General features: G+C 35.8%; 2 protein-coding genes across 2 annotated transcripts; both read right to left on the reverse strand.

Annotated features, from left to right (window-relative positions):
- Positions 1–72: 72 nt before the first annotated feature.
- LOC126603127 (two-component response regulator ARR12-like) lies at positions 73–3,777 on the reverse strand. Its single transcript, XM_050269872.1, has 7 exons — positions 3,564–3,777; positions 3,288–3,409; positions 2,680–2,832; positions 2,090–2,494; positions 1,925–2,001; positions 402–1,622; positions 73–314 (listed from the first exon to the last, which is right to left on the reverse strand). Exons 2-7 carry the CDS (start codon positions 3,394–3,396, stop codon positions 228–230), a joined length of 2,052 nt encoding a protein of 683 aa, XP_050125829.1. The 5' UTR covers positions 3,397–3,409; positions 3,564–3,777; the 3' UTR covers positions 73–227.
- A 4,189-nt stretch (positions 3,778–7,966) lies between these two features.
- Positions 7,967–11,395, reverse strand: LOC126601174 (uncharacterized). Its single transcript, XM_050267852.1, has 5 exons — positions 10,525–11,395; positions 9,618–9,654; positions 9,235–9,471; positions 9,094–9,141; positions 7,967–8,618 (listed from the first exon to the last, which is right to left on the reverse strand). The coding sequence occupies exons 1-5, from the start codon at positions 10,821–10,823 to the stop codon at positions 8,352–8,354; spliced, it is 888 nt and encodes a 295-aa protein (XP_050123809.1). The 5' UTR covers positions 10,824–11,395; the 3' UTR covers positions 7,967–8,351.
- Between the last annotated feature and the right edge of the window lie 3,125 nt (positions 11,396–14,520).

Consider the following 14,520-nt stretch of genomic DNA (forward strand, 5'->3'; position numbering starts at 1 on the left):
CCGGCTACCTTAAGCAAATACAAGAAATGAAAAGTTTCATATGATAAAAGATAGAAAATTTGCATAAATATATACACAGGAAAGTCGTCAACTTATTATTCCATTAGCGCATTACTCCGACGAAGAACAGCGAAGACGATGCAAGAATTGAAAAGATGCAGGTTTTGCACGGACATGAAAGATGGCAACAGAAGAGATGAAGAAATTACATAATGATACATGGTTCCTCATAGAGGAATAAACTGCTGTGATCCGGGAGAGTAAGCATCGAATCCAAAATCTCCATCCGTCGACAACACATTCTCATTCTGTCCCTGCATAGCATAACCGCGCTCTTATTATGTACAACTGAGAGGAAGAGAAATAACAAGTAGAAATATACAAGACATCAGTACGCATACCCGTTTCAGAATTGCAGTCATAACATCATTCCAAGGTCCGTAAGTATTTTGAGCGACATCATCGGGTGACTTTGTTTGCTCCCAGGAGTAGATCTCAGTGGGATTCATTGTTGTGGCGGATTTCTGGAACTCACTGGGCTGCATGACAGGTGAAGTGACACCATCTAATATGTCAAATAAAGATGAAGTCATCTTTTCACTGCAGACTGCATCGTTTTGGTCCAAACTCGGGCTTACAGGTCCGAGAACATTGGCAGAAACCATGGAATTATCGGCATTGAAAGATAGATCGAAATTGTGGTTGAAATCGTGCTTATGTTCTTCCCACATTTGCCTTGGTGAGCAAGTCAAGGTCGGCACAACATCTCCAATCAAGCCTTCCGGATTCAGTATACTTCCTCTTAGTTCCACAGCAGGGGCTGAAAGTACACTAGATGAAAAATCACTTGGAACAGTTGCAACTTGAGGCCCACTAGAAGCAAAACCCAAGTTATTAGCATATAGCTGACCATGATGGACAGGCTCGCTCATTGGCAATGAATTCATCGGAAAATCAGATAACTGAACTGCAACCTGCCAGCTATCACTACATCGATTGTGATCTAGAAACTTCGAGGAGGTGCCAATGTCAAATGATTCTGGATTCAATGATGCCACTCCAAGAGAAGACTGATCTCCAACAACTCCCGTGCCATGTGTTTGTTGTGGGGTCCCGTGTAGTATCAAAGGATTGCTTGAAGCATTGGAATCAGAAAAGATTGAGCTTGCAGACACTCTTGCCCCTGGAAAGCTAGAGGAGATGGCATAACTTGTTGAATCACTACTGGGAGACGACTCGCCAATGTGAGTGATATACTTGCTCTGTTGCGATTGTTTGAACTCTAACGATGCTGGAATTGTTTGATACACATTTGGACTCTGGTTTCCAGGCAGAACCGGCTGGAGCTTCGTGGGAATATTAAAATAGTTGCTTAAGCTCTGGGAGTGACCAGGTTGGACCAGTCCGGAAGTAGTTCCTCTTATGCTCAAACCAGCAGTGGAGTTTAATCTACCAAGCATCATACTGGGTATGTATGGTGACAAACCAGCATTTGAGAACCTTTGTGATCCAACTAAGGACTGTGCATCTCCAAATCCATCTAGTGCAGCCATGCGCGTGTAAGAAGAATCTCTCACCCCAAAAGCAGGATTGCGGAGTTTTTTGAGGTATTGCCTAAACTTCTGCAACAAAAAGTGACACCATAAGCATGGAGTTATTCATTGTGACCCAAAACCTGACTTTCTGACAAGCCCAAAAGAAGTTCAGGGATCAATCAGCAGACTTTTAAAGAGAAGAAAAGAAATCTCATGAATGGCTAGAACACAAAATTATCACAATCAGTTCTTCTCCCAGTAGAATCATCCTTCGAGTTGTTCCTAGCTATTTCATGCCAAATATTTGATTTCTAATTCAAGATTTCGTGCAGCAAAAGTTACATGTGACGAAAAGTAATCTAAAAGTAAGGCAAGGGAAAGATTAGTGCCTGTAGATGGCTGGCCACATTTTCCCTTGTGAGTCCTTCAACATTCATTAGGTCAAGAATTTTCTTCGGAACAGCCTCTGCATTTAAGACAGCAAAAGATACATCAGTCAAAATAATCCACATAATGAAAGCAAACAAATCGTTTCCAAGAAGCAGAAGTCCCACTATCATATCCCAACTGATCTACAGCTGCAACAAACTTCTGGTGCAGCTCCCTGGACCAAACTACCCGAGGCTTCTTTTGGTATGACAATTCCTCATTCTCGTGTTCCTCCTCTTCATCTTCTTCTTCCTCGTCTTCATTTTGCTCCTTTCTTTTCCTGTTGAATCTGCCACTCCAATCTGAACTACCTGATGGTGAAACCGCGTGTCCACCTTCTCCAGCTTCAAGGCAACCTTTGTCTTGACTGGAAGACTTATTTTGGTCCTCAGGGTAAAACTTCTTTCTCCGGACTACATGTTGCCAGATGTTCTTGAGCTCTTCAATTCGAACAGGTTTCAACAAATAGTCACAAGCACCGTGGGAGATTCCCTTCATCACAAGATCTTTATCACTATATCCCGACAACACTAGAAACAATTTACAACACAAAATTTATGTCAGTAACCAATTTATCTCCCACATCCTGAACATCTCACTATTTACAACACACAAAACACAAAATTCAAATATTTCTTTTTCACTTCCACTTCTTCAATTCAACAAGAACAAAAATTCATTGATGTCGAAAAATCCAGAATAATTTGATGCTTACTGATTACAGGCAGGTCCATTTCGAGTCCCAATAGTTCAAGCAGCTTAAAGCCATCCATGTCTGGCATATTAACATCACTGATCACCAAGTCAAAATTATTTCTGTTTTCCCTCAACATCTGCAGCGCCTTGACTGCCTGATTCGTCGTAGTAACTGCGAAAACCAGTAATCAGATAACTCAACACTCGGAAATTTTTCAAACATCAAAACCCAAATACTAAAAAAGTAAGAACACAAGTTAAAGCAAACCACAGTTGAGCATATAGCTCAAGTTTAAAAAAAGTCGTCGGCGTAACCAAATTGGCTAGAGCGGATGTGCTCTCCTGTGCAACCGAGTGTGAATTCTTCTTCCAACAGTTTAAATTAGTTTAAAGTAGAACATCGTATTGAAAAGTTAAGAACATGGAACTGAGACTATGCATAGTCTCGGTATACAAGATTATCCCTTTTACACGTATAGATTAACAACAAACTACTTCAAAATTAAGGAACCAAATTTAAACTATGCATTGATACCTAAACCACACAAACATATGAACATCATTTGTTAAATCAAACGGCTAGAACTTGAAGAAAATTAAATCAAAGGAGGGTTAAAAGAAACAAACCTTGATACTGGCATTTGACAAGCAGCTCCTCCAAAAGTCTGAGACAAGTCGAGTTGTCGTCGACGGCCAACACTCGCATGCCCACCGGAAAACGGTCCTCCACCGTCATAGTCAACCACCAACTTCAGAAACCCAGATGAAAAATCAAACAAAAATCAAGAACAAGAACTAAAGTTTCAATCTTTTTTTCTTTCTATAAAACTCAGATTCCGGGGGTTTCTCAACAAACCCAGAAGAGATAAATAGCATAAAAATGGAGGAGAGAGAAAGACATACTCAGAATGTGGGTAGAGAGAGAATGTGGGGAGTAGTAAAAGCTGTGTAAAATGGACAATGATGGTGATGGCCAGAGAAGGAGAGAGTGAAGAGTTCAACGACCCAACAAAAACAGAAATCTTTTTAGTATTTTAAGAAGTACTTCAAAGTCTCTCTCTCTCTCCTCAGAATTCAGAATTGTTTGTTTGTTTGTTATCTCTCTCTCTCTCTCTCTCTCTTCCTCCTCTCTGCGTCCTTGTCTTTCGCTTTTTCTTCTGAACACTAAACAGAACTCAAAGACTTTATCTTTGAAATAATATTTTCTAATGGATAGTTTTGCTTTGTTTGTTTATATTCATTTTTAATTAATTTAATTAATTAAGTTGAAAAAAAAAATTAATTAATTAATTAGCTAAACTCTCTCCCTATGATGTCCACAACAGGTCAATGGAACCCTATCATTTTGCCACCATTTAATAATTCGTGAATGTTTTCTTTGGCCTTTTGTAACCCTCAACTCAAAGTTATTTTCCTTCCAAATTTGCATTTTATTTGGCTCCAATGGATATTGAGTGAGAAACTTAAATGCACTGGCTATCCTATTTTGTCGGTATCAATAATGTACTGTTACGTAAAACACATGTTATTGTGTTAGTAACGTAATTAAATTGGACTTAAACTATTTCAGTGTTATGCTCGGTATGAATAATTTGTGTAAAACTATCACATTTGAAGTATTATTGTAACCGAAAATATTACTAAACTTTGATAAAAAGTTTTCCCCGTTTGATCTTAGTCATTGAATCTTTAAACAATACATTTTTTTTCTTTAAACAATACATTCTCTTTTGGATTACTTTGAAAAATGTATACCGAATCCCCTAATAAACTAAGCATTCAATGCAAATTATTCTCAGCTCTGTTTTTGGAGAGCTTGCCATTACTTTCATTTGGTTTTTCGAAATTCCTTTTCAAAAAGCCATGATTTTAGGCCATAATTTCCTTGGAGATTTACAAGTAATTATCAAATTTATCTTCTAATTTTTTTTTGAACAAAATTTCTCTTCTAATTTTAAAATTTTCAAAGAAACAAGTAAATATAAAGAAAACAATCTCTCTTTTTTGTAGTACAACGATATATTTTTTTGTAGTACAACGATATATTTTACACTAAAGGATGAGAGTTTGACTAAGCCACACAATGGACAACCTAAGTTGGTATCAAATTCGCCATCTACAATATTCGAACCTAAGACATCTCACTTATAAGTGAAGAGGAATACCAACAAATCGTATTACTGAGTAGCTAGTCTATCTTAAAATACCCGGAAAAAAAGAAGAAGTTTAACTATGTTGTCCTAACAAATTAACCTATTTAATATTCACTAGTCATGTAACCTAATCATTATGTAATTTAAATGGGCAAAAGAAGTGTTTTATTTCAACTTTCAACTAATTATTGTTTGACATATAGGGGAATTTTGTTTAAACTGTTCATAATAAATGGAGGAGAATAATTAGGTATTGCTTTCAAAATTTCTAATTCAAAAAGAGCAACATTATTTCCATCGCAATTTATTATTTAATTTTTGGTAAATTGGCTATTTATAAGAAATCTTTAAGAGGAGGGATCCACATAGATTATATTTGCAAAATATTAGCTAAATTGAAAATATTTAAGACATATAATTGGGTTTAAAGAAATTAACGAATATTTTGTTATATAAGAAACAATTAAATTTTATCTTACTATTTATAGGCAAATGGCTTCGGATTAAATTGAATTTTTGCAAGAATGACTTATTAGTCGAGACTTACAAAATAAACTGTTCGAATCGTTAAGATTCGATGTAGACTGGAGAGTGAACCCACACCTAATTCTCATTTTTTGAAAAAAAAGAAAAAGAAAATTTCTTTGCACAATGGGTCTGCTATTTATATATCAAGAGCGTGTAATTCACATTTCCCAGGAGAGAGTACGAGGATTGGTTGAATTAGGTCAGAGTTGGGCTATAAAACTGCCAAATATAGTACACTTGTCGTCGTGGGGGACGGAAGACTGCGTTACGAGACGATGCCGCGTTTCGGATTCTCATTGGCTGTTTCAGTCTTCGGCCGGACCCATCTTGGATTCCACGAACCCACAAACGGAGCCAGTGCAGGCTTCACTGGAACGACACGTCGGTCCCAACTGGAGGAGATGAGTGGCGACGGAGACTTGCTAATGTGGGCTCTACTTCTCACGTGGTTGATGGGACTTCCATACACAGATGTATGAGATGCAACCGTTTTTCGAACAATTAAATTAACATTGTCGAAAGGGGAATACTAAATTGATTAAAATTTTAAATTAAATTTGCAAATCGAATGATGTGTCATCAATAAAAATTAATTATATAAATAAATTTTTAAATTATAATTCAATCATCAACAATCATATCATTTGATTTGAAATTTTAGTCTTTCTAGGATTATCCTTGTCAAATTACAGCTGTTTAATGAATCAATGTATCTCATATATGGTTTATCATCAAACTTCTACTTACTACCAAGTCACATGATATGCCCGACACTGAGTATCTAGAAGCATATCGACATGTTACCAACCATCTATGGGTCTTACATTTTATGGATAATAACAAAACTTCAACTATATAGTCATCACTGTTGTGTGAAAATGTTTGTCAGTGATAGTATATGCAAAAAATACTTTAGGACCGAATATATTCTCATTTAGTGGTCGGACTAGCCAGCTAACCACGCGCTATAACAAGTGTTTTTTTAGAGTTCTTTTTAATTTTTAATGGTAACGAGAGCTGAGATCAAGTAGTGTGGAATTGTTTACAAATTTTGAGTTCCCATTGACTTTGAATCTGGGTTTAAATTAGAAAAAAAGAAGTCATCATTCGTGATTTCATTCGTAATCAGTAAGCCATCAGAACTCCTAATATTAATAATGACTGACTGAGTGAATGGATTAAGTGACTAACATTTGTTTAACCTCTGCAGAATCCAACCGCAACGGCAAGTACATGTCTTTTATTTTATACTAAAAACTGCGTTTTGATAACAATCAAAAGTCCTAATATACATACACATCTTTTTTAACTTTTACATGTCATCCTTAATTTTTGTATAATGATATTCTTTAATTTATTCATTCTGACAGTTGAAAATTAAATGATGAAAAGTAAAAATAAGTATGTGGATAGTATCATCCTATATATATATATACGCATACTAAGAGCATCTTTGATTGGAGTTCATATTGAGAGACTTTCACCACCATCCTAAAGAAATATTGCTTCCAATGGGAGAGTTTCTATAGTAAAAACCTTAAATTTGAGGTTATATAATTTCATACGGTTGATGATCTTCAACAATAAAGAAGAAAAAACCCAAATTAAATATGGACGGTTGATTTTTTCGACAGTTAAAAAAAAAAAAAAAAAAAAAACCAGTGTAGAGCTGCGAGACCCATGCTTTGCTTGTGCATGGTGGGGGCCTTTTTTTACTAAAATTTGGATTGGGTATCCCGTCGGTATACCTCTTCTCATCTCTTCCTTAGTTCGATCTTCAGTCATATTTCCTGTCTGAATTCGTGTGTAGAGTTTGGGTGTTTTTACCAGCTCAAGTGTTTTCACCACCACCACGTTCTCCTTGCTGTTTGCCGTTTTCGACAGTGTTGCTCGTGGGTTTCCACGCTCTTCCTACTAGTAATTGACTAATACTTATGTGCTGCCGACTATCTCTTGTTAATGACTGTGATCGGGTTGCTGTTTGGGGTTGGAGGTGGTGTCTGTGGAGGCGGTTCTCGGTTGTGGATGACTTTTCAGTTGCTGGCCTGGATTTATGTCGGTGTAGAAGATTTCAGCGGAAGCTTCTGGGCTGCTGTGTGTTTTTTTGGGCTTCACTGTTGTTAGGCCCTCTTTATGTTTTTCTGTTGGTTGAGGCCCTTTTTATTGATGTATATAGATGTAAATTGGGCATTTGATTTGCTTGTGGTTTTTCGTTAAAGTGAACAGTACCAGGAGCTTTTTCGTTAAAGTTCCCTTAAATTAATCTTCAAATGCTAATGCTTATTGGGGTTCAGCTTTAGCAAAGTTCAATTATTATTTTTATGTCCAATTGTACTATTTTTGTTAATTAATTAGTACATGAGTGCAGTAAACATGCTACAACTGATGCAAACTTAAACAAAAGTTGTTTACCGCAGAAAAGTCAAATGAAAGCAACCATTTTCTATATAAAAAAAAAAAGTTTAAAGATTTATGCAGACGTTGACTGTAAATGACTTGTAGCTCGATTGATTAAGAATATTTTCCTATGTGAATTAGTTCCCATAATTCCCTCCCCCAACATCGCTCGTATAAAAAATTAGTTTTGTTGGGCCAAGAAAGTAAATCAAAGCAAAGCAGCCCATGTAGTGTTGAACGTTCTCTTCTGAAGTTGCTGATAGTCTTTGCACAAAAGCTCAGTGCTATAAATATTGTACATGAAATCCAGATACCAGGAAAGCAAACCAACCTCTTGAATTTTACATGCAAGTCATTTCCTATCTTGAAAAATCGTCATTTGATTCTGAACTCGATCTGGATCAAACACTCTACATATGAATCCTAATTCGATCCCTTCGCCTACCAGGAAAAATACCGAGCTGAACGCATAGCCAACCTTGTCTGCTAAACACTGGGCAGTCAGTCCATCATGTAAGCAATCGGAGCTATTCGCGGAGACGGGGGACTCAAATGCAGTGGAACTATCTGTTTCCATTTCCTACTTCTCAGATCATGTGTAATATAAAAACAGCTACCTCTTTCCAAATCTCAAGCACTTGTTGTGTTTTACTTCTGTGATGCTTCCATCAGAAGTGAGTTGTTTCTTCGCCTGTTGTGGTTTTGTGAGTGAGAGTTTCTCCATTGCGTTTATGAACTTGCGTAAGTGCTTAATGTACTCGGGATATGTTTCAAGGTTGCAGTGGCCTCCGCCCTTCACCCATAATGGATCATACTTTTCTTTGGATAGTTCCCACAAACGCTTTCCGTGGGACAAGTCAACAATTTCATCCTCTGTTCCCTGCAAATAGTAGGGTATGAACGAATCAAATTAGACGCACCAATCAAAATGAGAACAATGGGACTGTGAATCAAGCCAGAAGTGTATCAAATGCTTCAATTACATGTTTAGGAAATTCAGAATCTTGCTGTAATTTCTAAATAAACTTATTCATATCCAAAGAAAAACGATGTTCTCTCAATTTAGTTGATAGCAAATGAGATATGGTTGAGCTGTAGTTTAATGTTCATTCTTAAGTTACGACTTTTTTACGCTTTTCATCAGACAAGATATACTCGGCAAGGACAGGAAGATTAACGACCATTTAATTTTACCAAGTTCAATGTTAGTCAGATTAGTCAACAGTTATATGTTTCGATGCAACAAGATGTTATTTGTAACCACATTAGAAGCACAACCCAAATTCTTTGAATTCTAAAAGAACGATATACTCAAACAAAATAGTTTTAAATGATTGACTGGAATATGTACTTACATGAATAACTAAAACCGGAGAGCTGACATGCCGTATTTTGTCTATATTCTGAAAACATTGCACAGGGCTTGTCAATAAAAATTCAAGTAACTAAGCCTAGCAGCAGAATTAAGCAATTCAAAGAAGACAAGTCGAACTTACTTTGAAAATGTCGAACCAAAACGTCAACTTGACAGGATACAAGACTCGTATGCCTGAAAGGATGGCACTGTGAAGAACAACGGCTCTCAGTTTTTTTAAGCGAGAAGCCAAGTGCAGCGTTGGTCCACTTCCAACAGATTGGCCGTAAACTATCAAATCCTCCTGTCTTATTTCATACTCGTTCTTTAAACAATTGTACACGGCTTCTATGTCATAATATGTGTTGAACTCAGATGGCTAAACAATCACCAACATTAACACTTTTCAGTCGTAGATTTTAGCTATACCGGTCAATAGAACGATACAAAAATGATGGACAGTAAAAACCTAATTCTGTACTAAAGACTATAAACGCAAATAACTTCATAGATACGCAAACTCACCTTACCAGTGGATGCTCCATAGCCCGAATAGTCATAGCTGCCGCAAAGAAAAATAAGTCAAGTAAACAAACGCAGGAACGTTTTCATATTACTGCGGCACGGTGAATTAGAAATATTACAGCATATCAACTGCATATAACATTCAAAGCTCCTCAATATAAAACTACATTGCTGAACTGTCAAGCGATTGACAAATGCCGGCAGAGTAATTTTTATGACGAAGATCGTTCTCATCCTACGCCAAAACGAGTTAAACTAAGAAAGCTACAGGATCAATCAAACAGTTTCAGCTTAAACAAGTATCTATGAGTTAGTGCAGACAAAAACGTAAGACCAACGAAATATAAAGAAAAGTTAACATTTGTGTTGGCCACCGTTGTTTACTGGAACAGCCAAATATTGAAATTTCATAAGAATACTAGCATAATCTGAGAATCTTCTCAAATAAACAAACGAAACAGATCAAACATGGAAGCAAGGGAGCATCCACATTTCAAAAATTAAATCAGAAAATTAATTGAAAAAAAGGAAAACGCAGAAAACAATCAACAAACTGAAAAACATAGAAACCAATACCAAAATAAATTTAAAAAACTGAGTAGGTATTCAATGAACATTTCTCAAAGCACAAAAAAGGAACAAAAACCAGAAACATACCACAAAAAGGAATAAAAGGTACCAAAAAAATCCCATGTGATATTAGTTAATTAAAAACAAAGCCAACCCATCAATCAAAATCCAGAGCAGAATCCAAAACAAGCAAAAAGCAAAAGGCTTTTGCAGCTCAAGCGATAAAGAGCATTTATCCATGCACCACCACATGAGGTCCTAAGTTCGAATCTCTCCCCCAACACCTCTCCTACATCAAAAACATAAAAAAAAGGGAGAAATTCAAATGCAAAAATACCTCATAATATTGACACGCAGGTGAGACCTGAGCTCAATGAAGAGCTCGTGCATCTGCCCCAAGTCAGCCGCATTCCCATGCGAGTAGAGCAGCGTGAACCGCGCTAAAGGGTGCCGCCAAAACGTGGCCACGATCTTGTTCCCGCCCTTCGTGTCCAGCAAATGCACCTCCATGTTCTTGTCCGCCGTCACGCTGGAAAACACCAGCTTCCCTCCCTCGTCCTTGTACACGTCGTACGTCGGCGGGTCAGGTGGGAAAAACGCAAACTTGGCCGCCACTCCCGCCGTAACATTGCCCATTAACGCAAACCCAGCTGCAGACAAATTGGGTTTTACGAATCCTTGCTGGGTTTCCTCAGCTTTTGGTTCTCCTTGGTGTTCTTGTTCATCGTGAGAGAAAATTAAAACACCAATAAATAGAAAAAAATATATAACTTCTTTTCTCTTTCTCTGTTTTTGAGCAGAAAAAAGGGGGGAAAAAGATTTAATTTTTTGAGGGAGGGGGGTTTTTGGATTGCGTGAATTTTTTACTGGGGATGATGGAAAGGGAGAAAAAACCCAGGTCCGAGGTGGCGTCGGATGAAATTAAAGGTGAAAGGTGGTGGTGGTGGCAGAAAAATGGATCCGATCTAGGCGGGTGAGCTGGAATTATGGATTGCTGTTGGATACGAAGAGAAACAAATTCACAATCTGAAAAAACAGAAATCGGACATTAAAATTGTTAAAACATTGTTCGTTGTTTTTTTTTTTTGTGTAATAATAGTTTTAGTTTAGTACTTCCTAAGGAATAATTACGAGGATTTTTTTTTTTAATTATTTTTTTTTGGAAACAACAGGGTTAGGTTGATGATGCAAACCTCTTTCTATTTTAATCAGTTCCTGTGACGGCCCCTTGTTTTCGAGTGAGTCGAATGGCTTGTTTGTCCTTCGTATCAATCTTTAGAAAAAGTTTTTATCCGCGAATTCTTGTACGTTTTGGTCAAATTGGTATTATCTTACAACAACGTGATAATTTTTTATTAAATGGTGTTACAAGTTCAACCACGTGGTGCATTTACATTATTTTTACTCTAATTTTGGATACGTTAAAAATTAATTAAATAATGTTAAAAACATCAAATTTATGCATCAAATTTGCGCACCAATCAAATATGTGCGTTGAAATATGAATAATAATTGTGAAAAAAATTTATTTGATCAGCGTAGTATGTTTTGCATTATTTAGTGCATGGATTTAGTTTATAGATCACCCAAATTGATTTTGGTTTTTTACTCAACTTAAGAAAATAATGGGTGATTAGATTAATAATTGAGGCACTAACTTTTAGGAGGCAAAGTTTCTGCCCTCCTATTTGGGTTGTTCTTCTCATCCTCTTTTATTTGTGCAGTCACGATTAAGTCACGTCAACATTTTATATTTTTATTGTTTTTTGTCTTATTATCTTTATAAAAAAAATCAATAGAAAATATTGACGTGACTTAACCATAACCGTATAAAATAGAAAGAGATAAGAATAACATTCAAACATGAGGGCAGGCAATCTGCCTCCCAACTTTTACTGGCTTTTGATTTCACCACTTTCAAGATATTAAATAATTGTCATTACCAACGGTTTAATGTTGATAGATTTGATGACTTCCACTAGCTATTATTTATAACTTATTGACACTTCAGCTGCATAAGAAGATTCGTATTACTACTTTCTCATAGACGATTAGAGAAGCTAATCTCATAATCAATGTTCAGGTAAGAAAAATGAGGTATCCGATTAACCAAAGAGTTTGATTAGGGACGGACGTGAAACATAAACTGATACATTACATGTTATAATATAAATGGAGATAATAGTATTAGTGTCTCTTCAATTGCTTTATGATACATAATTTACCGGCTCGTGTTTCATATAAACTGAACAATCTTTTTGTCACATGAATCATTCTTCATTAATTGAGAATCATAATTTTGACATATTCAAAATACCATCTCATTAAAACCACCAAAAAAATCTCATACACAACACAACATTCTTGTACTTAAGTTTATGAAAATAAGAGAAATTTCAATAGAATTATGTTATGTCATGCCCAATGAAATAAGCATACAGTTAAATAATACCTACCTCGTATATCTTAGAACTAAAAAGTGGATGTGGGTTGTAAATGAAATTTGGGAAACATCACGATGGTATTGATGGACGAATGGACGGACCAGATTCAGTCAAAGAGTGGGAGGATCTTCGAAGAAAGGGAGAAGAGCGGCAGAGATGTCAAAGTCAGACATTCCTCATTTGCTTTTGCTTGAGCCAATGTTTTTACCAAAAGACGACAGTTGGTTTGCCTGCCAAAGCTTTTCCTCCTTCAGTCATTGCTTTGACCAAAACTACCCACGTAACCCCCAATTTTGATTACTCCAAAAATCAAAAGTGACAAAACTTATTAGTTCAAAGATCCAAATCATCTAATTTTGATTAAGAAATTATCGTAAAAAGTTTAACAAAGTGGAAAGATGGAAAGATGCAATTGGAAAGCTAGCAAAATTTTACACTTTATTATAAAATACGATTAATATTGAATTAATCAGTGTGAAGATTGATAGATTCTAATATTGTTGGACATATATTTTTTTATTAGTATATTTCTCATCACTTGATATTTAAGGTATAACGAGATGTATTTAAGTGCAGGATAAGCATGAAGCCCCATACATGGTTTTATGACCTTGCATGGATATGTGTTTTGCAAACATCTGCCTGAGTTTGACCATTGTAGCCTAAATCACCTTATTAGTATTTCTCCTATGACGTGACACGTATCAAAGAATTCAGTGTAAAGAAGAGGATGTCATCAACAATGAGATTAATTTAGTAGGCTTTATGAGTAGAGTAGGGGAACTTTGTGCTTTAAGATGGGGGACCATATCAATGAACATGAAAGCTCAATAGAATAAAGATGATGATATTCATTAAGTGTTTGGTGAAATATTTAAGTCGTCACGCAATAATATGGACACCTTTATTTCTACAAATTTGGGCATTGTTGATAAGGCTTTAGGTTGTTTGTTGGACAGCTGCAATCATAATCATGACCTCATTGAATTAAGAGAAATGAAGCAATTTTATTAAAGTAGAACTTTTCATGGATTCTCTACCACATCACAATTCAACATTAATTCTCATACCAATATTATAAAACGTTGTGTCAAAAAGATGAAATGGCAAAGAATTCATAAAAAGTCCCACTTGTAAGAGAGATACTTAGCATTTCTCTTGAATTAAACCCCTATGTTTAGTTCACTAGATTAGGACTAAAGTTGACAAATTAAGAGTAATAATTGTGATTTGGATCAACATTTCATAAGTGAATTAAGGATAGGGTAGGTCTTGAGTTAAGTGTGTGCACCAACCAACAAAAAAAATAGAGTCAAAAAGGCCTTACACCGCTTTGGAATCTGTGCACCAATCAAGGGAAAACGAAAGGAAAGAAAAAGAAAGGGGTACATAATTGCAAAAGGGAGAGAATCTGTAAAATGCAAACGTGAATTAAGTCGATAAGTAAATTATAATAATGATCTTTCAACTTTAATCAAATTGAATCAATGGTCCCTTAACTAAAAATCTATTACAATTGGTCCCTAACTTATCAAAATATGTAGCTATAGTCACTTTCATCAATTTCGTTAAAATTTTGTTAAAATAAGTTATGTTGGAATAACTATTTATATAATTTGGGCCCCTTAACTTATTAAAGTGTGTAATTATGGTTATTTTCGTCAACTACGTCAAAATTTTTGTCAAAACTAATTATGTTGGAATGACCATTACTACAATTGAGTTAAAGTTAGGGGACAATTTCTTCAGTTGAATTAAAGTTGAGGGACCAATAGTAATGAATTTTTAGTTGATGGACCATAGCTACACTTTTTGAAGAATTAAGGGACCAATGATAATGAATTTTTGGTTGAGAGACCATTGCTCCAATTGAGTTAAAGTTAAGGTAC

Source organism: Malus sylvestris, chromosome 15, assembly GCF_916048215.2.
Source record: "Malus sylvestris chromosome 15, drMalSylv7.2, whole genome shotgun sequence".
Classification (NCBI taxonomy): Eukaryota; Viridiplantae; Streptophyta; class Magnoliopsida; order Rosales; family Rosaceae; genus Malus; species Malus sylvestris.